The sequence below is a fragment of the Myxocyprinus asiaticus genome, chromosome 6 (assembly GCF_019703515.2).
Source record: "Myxocyprinus asiaticus isolate MX2 ecotype Aquarium Trade chromosome 6, UBuf_Myxa_2, whole genome shotgun sequence".
NCBI classification, from domain to species: domain Eukaryota; kingdom Metazoa; phylum Chordata; class Actinopteri; order Cypriniformes; family Catostomidae; genus Myxocyprinus; species Myxocyprinus asiaticus.
This window is the reverse complement of record NC_059349.1, coordinates 19,112,908-19,126,245: the sequence shown is the minus strand read 5'-3', so window position 1 is coordinate 19,126,245 and position 13,338 is coordinate 19,112,908. Positions and strand designations below refer to the sequence as shown.

The 13,338-nt window shown below is 38.1% G+C and overlaps 1 protein-coding gene across 4 annotated transcripts in view; it reads right to left on the bottom strand.

Annotated features, from left to right (window-relative positions):
- Positions 1 to 13,338, bottom strand: part of LOC127442803 (single-stranded DNA-binding protein 3-like) — a 49,696-nt gene that overhangs the window by 4,159 nt on the left and 32,199 nt on the right. The window contains exons 7-12 of one of the 4 annotated variants that reach the window (XM_051701003.1): positions 9,291 to 9,380; positions 6,359 to 6,433; positions 6,095 to 6,154; positions 5,961 to 6,015; positions 5,623 to 5,696; positions 5,301 to 5,386 (exon numbers count right to left, since the gene is read on the bottom strand). In XM_051701003.1, the coding sequence (XP_051556963.1) occupies positions 5,301 to 5,386; positions 5,623 to 5,696; positions 5,961 to 6,015; positions 6,095 to 6,154; positions 6,359 to 6,433; positions 9,291 to 9,380 (440 nt within the window). The remainder of the gene's footprint in view (positions 1 to 5,300; positions 5,387 to 5,622; positions 5,697 to 5,960; positions 6,016 to 6,094; positions 6,155 to 6,358; positions 6,434 to 9,290; positions 9,381 to 13,338) is intronic. The other 3 variants (XM_051701004.1, XM_051701006.1, XM_051701005.1) reach the window with 3 other exon arrangements.

The following is a 13,338-nucleotide window of genomic DNA, read 5'->3' as shown; positions in this document are numbered from 1 at the left end:
CTTTGCTCAGTACTTTGTTGAAGCACCTTTGGCACCAATTACAGCCTCAAGTCTTTTTGAGTATGATGCTACAAGCTTGGCACACCTATTTTTGGGCAGTTTCTCCCATTCTTCTTTGCAGGACCTCTCAAGCTCCATCAGGTTGGATGGGGAGCGTCAGTGCACAGCCATTTTCAGATCTCTCCAGAGATGTTCATCAGGTTCAAGTCTGGGCTCTGGCTGGGCCACTCAAGGACATTCACAGAGTTGTCCTGTAGCCACTCCTTTGTTATCTTGGCTGTGTGCTTAGGGTCGTTGTCCTGTTGGAAGATGAACCTTCGCCCCAGTCTGAGGTCCAGAGCGCTCTGGAGCAGGTTTTCATCAAGGATGTCTCTGTACATTGCTGCATTCATCTTTCCCTCGATGCTGACTAGTCTCCCAGTTCCTGCCGCTGAAAAACATCCCCACAGCATGATGCTGCCACCACCATGCTTCACTGTAGGGATGGTATTGGCCAGGTGATGAGCGGTGCCTGGTTTCCTCCAGACATGACGCTTGCCATTCAGTCCAAAGAGTTCAATCTTTGTTTCTCATGGTCTGAGAGTCCTTCAGGTGCCTTTTGGCAAACTCCAGGTGGACTGCCATGTGCCTTTTACTGAGGAGTGGCTTCCATCTGGCCACTCTACCATACAGGCCTGATTGGTGGAGTGCTGCAGAGATGGTTGTTCTTCTGGAAGGTTCTCCTCTCTCCACAGAGAAATGCTGGAGCTCTGTCAGAGTGACCATCGGGTTCTTGGTCACCTCCCTGACTAAGGCCCTTCTCCCCCGATCGCTCAGTTTGGCCAGGCGGCCAGCTCTAGGAAAAGTCCTGGTGGTTCCAAACTTCTTCCATTTATGGATGATGGAGGCCACTGTGCTCATCGGGACCTTCAATGCTGCAGAAATTTTTCTGTACCCTTCCCCAGATCTGTGCCTCGATACAATCCTGTCTCAGAGGTCTACAGACAATTCCTTGGACTTCATGGCTTGGTTTGTGCTCTGACATGCTCTGTTAACTGTGGGACCTTATATAGACAGGTGTGTGCCTTTCCAAATCATGTCCAATCAACTGAATTTACCACAGGTGGACTCCAATCAAGTTGTAGAAACATCTCAAGGATGATCAGTGGAAACAGGATGCACCTGAGCTCAATTTTGAGTGTCATGGTAAAGGCTGTGAATACTTATGTACATGTGATTTTTTTTTCGTTTTTTATTTTTAATAAATTTGCAAAGATTTCAAACAAACTTTTTTCACACTGACATTATGGGGTATTGTTTGTAGAATTTTGAGGAAAATAATGAATTTAATCCATTTTGGAATAAGGCTGTAACATAACAAAATGTGGAAAAAGCGAAGCGCTGTGAATACTTTCCGGATGCACTGTATGATCCATACACCGATCAGCCACAACATTAAAACCACCTGCCTAATATTGTATAGGTCCCCCTCGTGCCACCAAAATAGCACCAACCCGCATGTCAGAATAGTATTCAGAGATGCTATTCTTCTCACCACAACTGTAAAGAGCAATTATCTGAGTTACCATAGACTTTGTCAGTTCGAACTAGTCTGGCTATTTTGTGTTGACCTCTCTCATCAACAAGGCATTTCCATCCATAGAACTGCCACTCAATAGATGTTTTTTGTTCTTGGCACCATTCTGAGTAAATTCTAGAGACTGTTGTGTGTGAAAATCCCAGGAGATCAGCAGTTACAGAAATACTCAAACCAGCCCATCTGACACTACATTTTACATTTATGCATTTGGCAGACGCTTTTATCCAAAGCGACTTACAGTGCACTTATTACAGGGACAATCCCCCTGGAGCAACCTGGAGTTAAGTGCCTTGCTCAAGGACACAATGAAGATGGCTGTGAACCAGCAACCTATTGATTACCAGTTATGTGCTTTAGCCCACTACACCACCACCACTCCAATCATACCATGGTCCAAATCACTGAGATCACATTTTCCCCCAATCTGATGGTTGGTGTGAACATTAACTGAAGCTCATGACCTGTATCTGCATGATTTTATGCACTGCACTGCTGCCACATAATTGGCTGATTAGATAATCTCATGGATGATTGTTGGTGTCAGACGGGCTGGTTTGAGTATTTCTGTAACTGCTGATCTACTAGGATTTTCACACACAACAGTCTCTAGAATTCACTCGAATGGTGTCAAAAACATCCAGTGAGGGGCAGTTCTGTGGACGGAAACGCCTTGTTGATGAGAGAGGTCAACAGAGAATGGCCAGACTGGTTCGAACTGACAAAGTCTACGGTAACTCAGATAACCGCTCTGTACAATTGTGGTGAGAAGAATATCATATCAGAAAGCTATTCTGTGATGCCGGTTGGCCTTGTTTTGGTGGCACGAGGTGGACCTACACAGTATTAGGTAGGTGGTATTAATGTTGTGGCTGATTGGTGTATATGCACTGTAGGAGAAGAGGTTATTACATCAGAGATCACATGACAGTTGTTCCTCATCCCTTACCATGGTAGGATGTAAATTCTGTGTAAATCATTATAATGTTTAGACCAATGAAGTATGTAGTGAATAAATAGGCAATTATAAAAATATATGGTTTGGCTATATGGTTTTCAAGCGATTGCTGGCATTTTTATTGGTTTGATGTCTGCATACTTGAAGAATTTTGCATCGGTCACTGAACCTGTTGTTTGCTATAGGCTGCATATTGGATTTCATTCATAGAATGAAGCAGGAAGCATAATATTTATACTTTCTGCTTCATTCTATGAATGAAATCCACATGAGAGTAAAACAAGCTGTTATAACCACTCGATGATAATGGAAAGTAAGATATATGCAGTATGTTGTTTAATTTGTATTGTTTACATGCTGCTGACATGGAGCTAAGCTAATACTAGCATGCTAACCTTCACCATATTATGCACCCGTTACCCTCTGTTGTTTTTATGATTTTTTTAAAAGAATCCATGTAAGATCACAATTTATTTATTTATTTTTTACTTGTTTTTAAGAAAGACATTTGATGCAACAACAAAGGTGAGTGTTGGGTGTCAATATAGGTGTTACTATGGCAGACATATAAGAGGATTAGTCAATGGGCAGAATATAGACAAAAGAATAATAATTAGAGACACACATCAATGTGTCTCAGGTGTAATTGGCCTACAGACTGCAGACAAACACAAATGAAGCAGCATATAAAAAAAAAAACAGGGTGAATAGACTTAATTTTTGTGTGTATTTGAGTAGATTTCATTCCTTTTGTAAACTTCCTTTTGTAAATCTAAGAAACACATGGCATGGTCTTAAATAATGTTTAATTCTGACATCTGGGCAACAAACTTACAAGTGTCTTCTGTTTGGTTTGGATAACAGACCACAATTATGACTGTAATACAAAAAGGTGTTGAACTACAGCCATTGATACTGAGTATGTCCAATTCAGGACTGAATGGGAGCAGTGGGAACAGGTTAGACAGATTGTTCACAGTTAAAGGGATAGTTCACAGATCACATCCCAGATGTATATGACTTTCTTTCTTCTGCTGAACACAAACAAAGATTTTTAGAAGAATGTTTCAGCTCTGTAGGTCTACACAGAGATATGATAGGTGTGAGTGAGAAACAGATACATTTTTTATTCCTTTTTTACTATAAATTTTCCTCCCTGCCCAGTAGGTGAAAAAAAATAAAATAAAATGTGAAAGTGGGGACTGATCATAAAAAGGACTTAAATATTGATCTGTTTCTCACCCACACCTATAATATCACTTCTGATGACATGGATTGAACCACTGGAGTCATGTGGATTACTTTTAAGCTGCCTTTATGTGCTCTTTGGAGCTTCAAATGTTCTGGTCACCATTCACTTTTGTATGGACCTACAGAGCTGAGATATTCTTCTAAAAATCTTTATTTGTGTTCAGCAGAAGAAAGAAAATCATACACATCTGGGATGGGGAAGGTGAACGAGAACTACTACAACCATATGTTCTGAAGCTGAAGTAATAAAACAGGTCTATATTAACAACTATATAGGTAAATTTTGTTTAGGACAAACATTGATGTTCGCTTCACAAAGCCTTGTTTAAAATACAGTAGGTTTAAAAGTTGGAAGTTGAAAGGTTATACAGGCCACACAGTCAGACAGACACACACAAAGTCAGACAGATAGACAGACAGTGCATTTCTGAAACATAAAGTATACTTCTGTCAGATGTGTGACACAAATCTCATCATCAGCAGAGTGCTCGAGCACTGAACTCACACAGCCCAATTTTTCTAACCACAGAATGTGCATGCGCCTGTAGTAATTTGCACTAATTAGTGGGTTCACGAGGTGGCAACACTAACATTTGAACCATTGCTGTCACAAAGAAGCACTAGAAGAAGAAGAGGTAATCGCCAGTAAACATCAGGAGACGAATGTGAAAACAACAACAGTGGATGTGCAAGTCAAGAGCGTGTGTGTGAGGAGGTCAGGAGATACCTGCATTTGTATCACTTGAGTCTGAAGGAATATAAAAATATCTTTATGTGTCTAAACTCCTGAAGACAAATTGTCCGGTGTTTCATTGCAGTTGTAGCGTGCATGCACAAACCGTCTGTGTATATTTACGCACATTTATATGGAGTATACTTTGACAGGCTCGTGTTCAACTGTACGCAGATGCTGAGTGTTCGTGTCAAAATGGAAGCATACCTAGGGATTAAGTGGTTGCTAGGCTGTTCTAGCTGATTGCTAGACTGCTCTATCTGGTTGCTAGGATGTTCTGGCTGATTGCTAGGCATTGCTATGGTGTTCAAGCTAGTTGTTTTGTCAGTTATTATTTGAAACTGTGAACATTCCATGACAGAGTCTTAGCTTATTTGAACATTCTGTAAATGGAAGTCTAAGGGATTTTGGGGATTTTCAAAGAGATTTGGGGGATTTTCAATGATCTGTTACGGAAAACAATAAGTCCGATCAGTAAGAAAAACATAGCAACCTGAATCAGAACAGTCTGAAGGTATGTGCCAACTTTGGTGGATGTAGCCTGAAAGCTCTAGGAGGAGTTACAATTGATAATTATGGTCTTGGTTTAGGGATTTTGGAAAAACTTTGAGTTCATCTTAAAAAGCTCAAATGGACATGCCTCACACTGATAAATATGTAACCGAATGTTCAAAGTCTTCAGTGAATAAACCCAGACCACTAAAATGTAAAGACAGTAAACCTTGATGTAATTTAATAAAGAATTGAATGTTATATGCTGAATAGGTTGTGAAAGGTCTTACAAGTTCACCCCTGGCATTCCAGGGCCCATGGAAACTGGAGGTCTCATTCCTCCGCCATAGTTCTGTAATGATAACCAAGGATCAGACTACGATACCCAGCACCCCCGAGATGACACCATGAGAGAAGAGAAAATGAGACCAGTTAGTTTAGAGGAAAACACAAAGGATTATGACCGATATGGAAGACTGTGTAAATGTTTTAATAAAAACATAAGTATTATTATAATGAGCAAAGATCAATTATGGGTTCTAGGTCAAAGGTGTCCAGTTTTTCATGAATGGGAGTTGGGAAATAGTCTTTAGGACAGTTCAAGATCCAGACCTGTGGTCCTGGTCCCATTGGGCCCATTCCTCGAGGAACATTCATTCTCTGCATGGGACCCAGGTTTGGATGGCCTGAGCACATAATAACACAATTGAAAAATTCAGCAAATTTCAGTTTGATCTCACTAACTGGCTTTGTCTGGTTCAGCTATGAAAACCAGCTATTAGCAACTACACTCAAAATGAGAGTTAGTTAGATGACAAAAGTGGTCATGTATTCATCTAAGTAAATTAGAATTTGCAAAAGGGCAAATCTGCTGTTAAAATATACTAAAGAAGGGAGAGATTTTGACTAAACAGAAGTTCACTATCAATGATCCCATGAACCTTTCTTACTTGTTGGTCGTGTAGGGTCCATCATATGTGGTGGTAATGGCTGCCCACTTGGAGCCTAAAAAAATAGAATTGGATAATTCAGCACAAGTGAAAGAAACAACCAGGACAAAAGGGATTGTTAATGCGGGACATACCGGGTTACCCATTCTGACGGGCGTTCGAGGTCCTCCAGCATAGCGCGGAGACATAAAGGGCTGGAAACGAGGGAACAAAACAGACAGTCAGTGACATACTGCTAAAAAAATGTACAAATCCACAATGCAATTCAACAGCATTTAGCCAATAAAAAAAGCTGACAGGCAGAGGAGGAAGGAAAACGGATATATTTTAGCAGAAGCATTACAGAATGTCCAAATGCAATCTAAGCACATAAGTCATACAAATGTGAGTGTGATTACCTGTCCATGTGCCCCCATCATGTTAGAGTTAGGAGGTAGCTGAGCGTGAGGGGAGGGTTGGAAACCAGGTAGTCCCTGCAGAGAGGGCAGAGGGAGGAAGTGGATGTTGCCATAGTATCAGCAGTAGAGAGAGAGAAATGCCAGGAGAAAGACAGAGCAAAGTAAAAGACAGGACAGGTGTAAGCCACAGGTGCAGATTAACAGAACAGAGCCAAGAGGCAAAAGCTCACAATATGTTTGATTGAGTTGGACGTGGAGCTCTAATACAAACTATAGAGGACATCAGTGGCTCATATTTTATCCAGGGATAAACAGGCTTTGTTTAAAATCATAAACATCCAACATGATCACATGGGAAATCAACATGTTGCTTTGGAAAATTCAGTTACCCTGAAATTAATCCCATTCAGCCAACAATGGCGAGCGTGATTTGAAAGTTGCATTTTCACTCTAAAATTTAGTTTTTATTTCACTGACGGTTATGTTTAGGGTTGGGGTTCGGGTTAGGTTGTAGAGTTAAAGGGATAGTTCACCCAAAAATGAAAATTCTATCAACATTTACTTACTTTCATGCCATCCAAGATGTGTATGACTTTCTATCTTCTGCAGAACACAAACGAATAATTTTGGAAGAATATCTTAGCTCTGTAGGTACATACAATGCAAGTAATTGGTGACCAGAACTCTAAAAGCTCCAAAAAGGAGATAAAGTCAGCCTAAAAGTAATCCATACGACTCCAGTGTATAAATCCATGTCTACTGAATGCAATCACTTTGGGTTAGAAACAGATCAATATTTCCATCCTTTTTTACTATAAATCACCACTTTCACTTTTAACTTTCTGAATGTGAAAGAATGTGAAAGTGAAAAATGGAGATTTATAGTAAAAAAGGATTTAAATGTTTATCTGTTTCTCACCCACACCTATCATATCGTTTCAGAAGATACTGATTTAATCACCGGAGTCGTATGGATTACTTTTATGCTGCCTTTATGTGATTTTTGGAGCTTCAATGTTCTGGTCACCATTCATACCATTCAATTGTTTGGACCTACAGAGCTGAGATATTCTTAAAAAAAAAAAAACTTCATTTGTGTTCTGCAGAAGAAAGAATGTCATACACATCTGGGATGGCATGAGGGTGAGTTAATGATACTTTTTTATTTTTTGAACTATTCCTTTAATAAAATATGCATTCTTGTTTATTGTATTACATAATTTACAACTAAATATACAACTCAGTTTTCACTCTGTGGATATTTCACCTGGAAACTGGAGCTCACACTCAGAGCGGTGTTGTTGAACCCATATGTTCAACAACACTTCCAGCTTCAGCCACTGGGGGCAGTGATTCAAATTTCAGCAAGCACAGACCGATTTCAGTAGCAAAACTTTCGACCTACTGTTGCCGATTGCACAGTGTGATCAGTTTGTATATATCTGTTTTAAGATACATGCTTATACTACAGTATTGTTCAGTTCTCAATTCTGATTGTTTAACAGACATTCCAGGGTGTTGATTATTTTTCTATAACTACACCCAGGTTTGTTGGTCAAAGTACCATTACATATCACTTTGCCACATTCTGACCGATCTAGTAACAACAGCTTTGACTGTTTTAAGACAGATATTTAATATGTGGAATAATGAAATTGTGCTATGCACATGAACATTTTTGGGACAATTTATTTTTATTTTTATAGACATTTAACTGAAAAGAAATTATATCCAAGAGTACATCTGGCACTCAAAAATGCTACAGGTGTCCCGGGAAGGGCACTAGTTGCATGAAAAAAATAAATAATAATATATAGACATTATATAGGGAAACATCCACTTTTTTTTTTTTTATATCATAACTTAATTGCAATGACAACGCAATGCTGATAAAACCTATTTGTTTTTAATCACACTAAATGTTTAATGACTGGAACTTGACTTCCAATTTTAAGTGCTGTACTGCAACCATTATTTTTTTTTATTTTTATTTTTTTTTTATAAATGAGGGACTCATCGAAAGTATTTTTTGTAGTAATCAACATTGTCACTAATGCTGTTGATTGAGCTTAACCTGTGTTTTATCTGGAACATTCCTTTAACTGTGGTATAAATGGAATAATTGTCTCCCGATTGCTGGATTACTGAAAATTAATGCACACCCAACATGTATTACCTTGAGTATTATTTCATTTTTTAATAATTCAATGGTGTGTCATCAATTATTCCTCACATAAAGCATCAAATCCTAAATTACTTGCTATTTTTTTTAAAGCAATTTATCATCCTTGTCACCACAAGAGGGCAATGGGGTTTAAGGATAGTCCAAAAGACAACAAAAGCACTCAACTTTTTTAAGTTTCTTGTGCACTGATGTTCAACACTGGGATAAACCTGTTCCATGTTCTACAGCTCTCAGAATCTGAGAATCTTTGCCTTGTGTTTACCGCAAAGTCCTCTGAGGGCTATTGCATCATCTAGTCTGAGAAGTTTGTCCAAAAGCCTCCTTGGCTCTTCCAACCACCAAAAAGGTCATTATAAACATCCTATCATCTAGAAATCTTTTCCAAGAACTCATTTAGATATTTTGATGAGTCACTCCCGTGTGATAAACAGATAACTTCGCTGCTGAAGGTGCATCCCCCCACCAACATATTTAACACAACTCAGCAGGGTAACAATTACCCGGCTCTCAGAATGAAGAGCGTGCATAAGCTTGCCTTCCATTAGCAGCTAATGGTTGCAATCAGACTGGTTCCCTGCAGACACTGGGCTCGGCAGATGACCAGAAGCAGTGGCATAATGGCTCCTCCGTGTACTCTGACTTCGAACCACTGGCACGTGGCTGAGCACCTGAGGACTTCTAGTTATATTCTGTTTGAGAAGGGGTTAAAGACTGAGGAACAAGGAGAGGTAAACAGGGGTGACCCACCTGGAAGAATCCGGGGGGCATGGGGCCACCTGGAATACCGTCCCCAGGAGGCATGTTGCCTAGGACTGGACTCGGTGCTGCGGCGGCGCTCTGTGAAGGAAGGAGAGGAACCATATGAAAGATAGTGGAGATCTTTAAGCAGAGCTGCAATGTGTACAACAGGGATGTGCAAAACTACCAATTTTCATAATCGACTAGTCTGTGTTAAGGATAATATATAATTAGGCTCCGTTATGTTCAAGTGACCCCGATCAGACGCGTTTTAGAGGGATATACAAACGCTAAGTGCAGCACCTCAGCATGGTAACTAACGGATATTCAACAAATAGGCTAAATAACTAAAACATCATATTGCACAAAACTATTAAAGTAAGAAACGTAAGAAATAAGGAAAGCAGTACAGAGCGGCACGAAACCGCTTATGTGTATCCTGAACGCAGAATGACACGCTTCAACATAACCAGAGTGCTTCAGGGCAATCCTCGCTGTGCATACAAAAGTGCAGAACTGCAAGATAATAGTGTGGGTACACATCTAGTTCACAACATCAAGCAGTTTAAACCTTTTTTACGGCAACTATTTATTTAAGCACTGTCAAAAAACTATAATCTCTCTACATCACATCACAAATACAGTAACATTACTCACAGCTTTAATAGATTTAATGTCCGACTGTGATCATCTTAAAATGTATTGCTGATACGACGCTTTGATGTAACAACAGCACGTAAAAAGTCTAAATCTAAAGCATTAAAGAGACAAAATTTCTTGCAGAGGGTTTTACTGAGCTGACTGTTATTCACTGTTAAGCACAGCAAGTTATAATAACTCAAAAACACTCTCCAAGAAGTTACTTCTCTCAATTAATTTGAGAATTTCGTCTCTCATTAAAAATATTAATGTTAATAGTCGACCCCACTAATCGACTAGTCAGTTATTAGACGATTTTTTATTTTCTGATTTGACATTATACTGTATATCTCTTGGTGTAAATAAAGTGGCTCCAAAAAAACTGCTTTTGTTCCCAATCATGTCAACTGTAACTGATTAAAAATTTGTGTTGATACGACAAAGCAATCAAAAGTTCTAGCTTACAAAAATAATTTATCATAGTGTCCAAAAATGTCTCCAAGTGTCCAAAAGCCTCTCCAAACAAATAAAAACATAATAATTGTACGTAAGAACTAATAACACATGCAAATACAACAATGACTAAAGGTTTGCATAGCATGCAGACATGTTTTTAGTAATGAGATTTCACAGAATGAGTGCCTTTTGACTCTATGAGTCTGCATCATTTAGTCTGTCATGTAATCACATGTCTCTCTGCCCAAATATGGATGATTTCTGCACCGATCTGAACCCAATCTGATTGGTTAAGCATTCGATGACTACATCATATCCGATGTAGTCATCTGATCCAGGAAAGCTAACATGTTTTTAGCCAGATTGGAAGATGCCAGATAGCCAGATGCTGTGTGCACATTGTGCACGTTGTGCTTCGTGTCATTTATCTAATGATCTATGCATTCGATTGCATTGTGTGTGGGCTCGTTTTGAAAGAAAATCGCCTCTAAGTAAGGGTATGTGATATTTTATGTTCTGTTTATTTTTCGTTAATTATGTTTCACATGAAACATAAATGTCAAACATATATTTAGCTATTCCTCGCTATGATTTTGTCTGGGAGTACAACAAATAGGCTGGTTGTAATCTACTCTTTGAGCGCTTTCCAACAACATATGGCACATGGCTATTTGATAAGATTAATGTTTTAACCAATTACAATAATATGTACAGTGCAAAATTAATAATAAATTATAAAAACGGAACATCTGATTTGTCTGCAAATTTCAAAGCACTTGTTCAGTTTTGGTCATAATGCCTGCATGCATTGTAAAGTACAGCTTCTATGCTTTAATACGATATCTATTTACTGTATTTGTTAATATTTTGACAATTTATTTTTTCTCACGGGCCGCCAGCGGAAGAGTTAAAGTTTGACTATAAACATATAGAGTCTAAATCTGGGGGGGAGGGGGGGGGGGGGGGTACTACATTTATAATTTGAATGTAGCTGCACGTAGTAGCAAGTCATGGCATGAATTCAGAATTCCCCCTCTAATCTGATTAAGACATGAAAAACTGCCGGCAAAGCAAAATCATTTGAAGAAGCATCACTGGGTCATCATAGCATTGTCAAGTTTTTAACAAGACACATATTTAGAGGAGGTAATCTGATGTAATTGGTCATAAATGGACCCTTTTCACAGACTGTGTCAACGTGTTTCCACCTTATTTTGCAGTGTAAATCTAGCAACTTTTATATATTTTCAATTTTATGATCAATGTAAATTTATAAAATTATTCTTGCAATAATTTTAAAAACAAGTGAAGACCATCCCTGTCTCAATACAAGTCGTAATATTAGTACAAGAAAGTGAAATTGTGAGAAACCGCACAACTTTTACTCCAAAAGAAAAAAATAAACCAACAAACAATGCTCTTATGATTTTCACAATCCTAAACCTAACCATAAAGTCTAATCCCTTCCCCAAACATTAAAACATATCCATGATTTTAATAGGAAAAATCACTGTTGTGTGCCAAAGAAGAAAGAGTAACATCAGGGTTCTGAACGAGCGATCTTGCGATTTTTTGTAAGTTTAACCCCTAACTAAAAACCCCTAACATAAACCTAACCATAAAGTCTAACCCCTTACCCAAACCCTAAACCTAACCATGATTTTAAAAGGTAAAAAATGTTTGTGTACCTCAGAAGAAAGAAAACATCAGGGTTTTGGAAACGAGATGAAGGAAGCGTATTACAGATTATTGACATACACGAGTTATTTGTGTTACATAAATAATAACAGTGTGAATCTCTGGGTTGAAAGCCCACACACACACACAGGTTCCTGATTCGATTCAAAAACGATTTTTACAAATTCAAAATGATTCAGTTCGATTCGCAATTAAATTCGATTCGATTAATGATTCAATTCAGCATTTTTTAAATGGATTTATAGTATTTTTTAAATACTTCCCCTAATGTGTCTTAAGCAAGAAAAAAAGGCAAACTACTTAAAATTGTTTATTGCACCAAAATTACAGTAACTAAAGAAAACACATTAAATACATGTACTGTACATATAAGTTACTTGGAATACAATAATAGCACAAGAGTGCAATGTGCCAATAAAATATTTCAGAGCTGAACATAGCTAGAAAAGTATTCCATATTACACTATAAAAAGTCTTTCATTTTTTTATTTTTTTAAAAAAAATTATTTGCATGACTTTTCTAGGCTTTTAAATCATAATTTAAAAATTCCCTGATGTTTCCGGGTTTTCCATGACCGTGTGGACCCTGAATCAGTAAACTAATCCAAATATTACAACAATAATGTAACATCATCTGACTACATTCAGTTTCAAAGAAAAGAGAAAAGCAAACAAATAGATGAATTCAATTTAAATGTTTTCTGCACACCAAGTCCCCAACTAAATGATACCAGTAAAATGGCACTATTTTATAACAGCTTAATAAGTTTCCTCACAATTAAATCACTTTATTTCAGAGGTGACCCAGTGTCAGAAACTAACTTTTACATTTAGACTCAATACTTGAGTATACTTAAGTATTTGATTTTCAGTGGTATTTTTATGAAGGCATAATTGTTTTCTTATCCGTTTAAGTCAAAATGTCAATTTAACCAGTTCATTAATACAAATTCTTAAGTCTGAGAATGTATTACGTCTTACCCAAAAAATTACATAAAAAAAAAACAGAAGAATTCATTACGAGGGCATTTTTTGTCCCCATATTTGAATTTCGGGTGCATTTTTATGATTTTTAATGGCACTTTTGCCCTAAGCTACCTTTAATTTCCGACCATGTAGTGGCCACGCAGCGATATGGCAGCTGTATCAAAAAGTTTGAGCCTGTTTGACTTGCGACAAGAGCGCTATTGCGAGCTGTCATTTGGTCCTGAGATAGTGGCCATCCGGAGGAGATTTCAGACATAAGGAGCTTGAAAGACTCTGA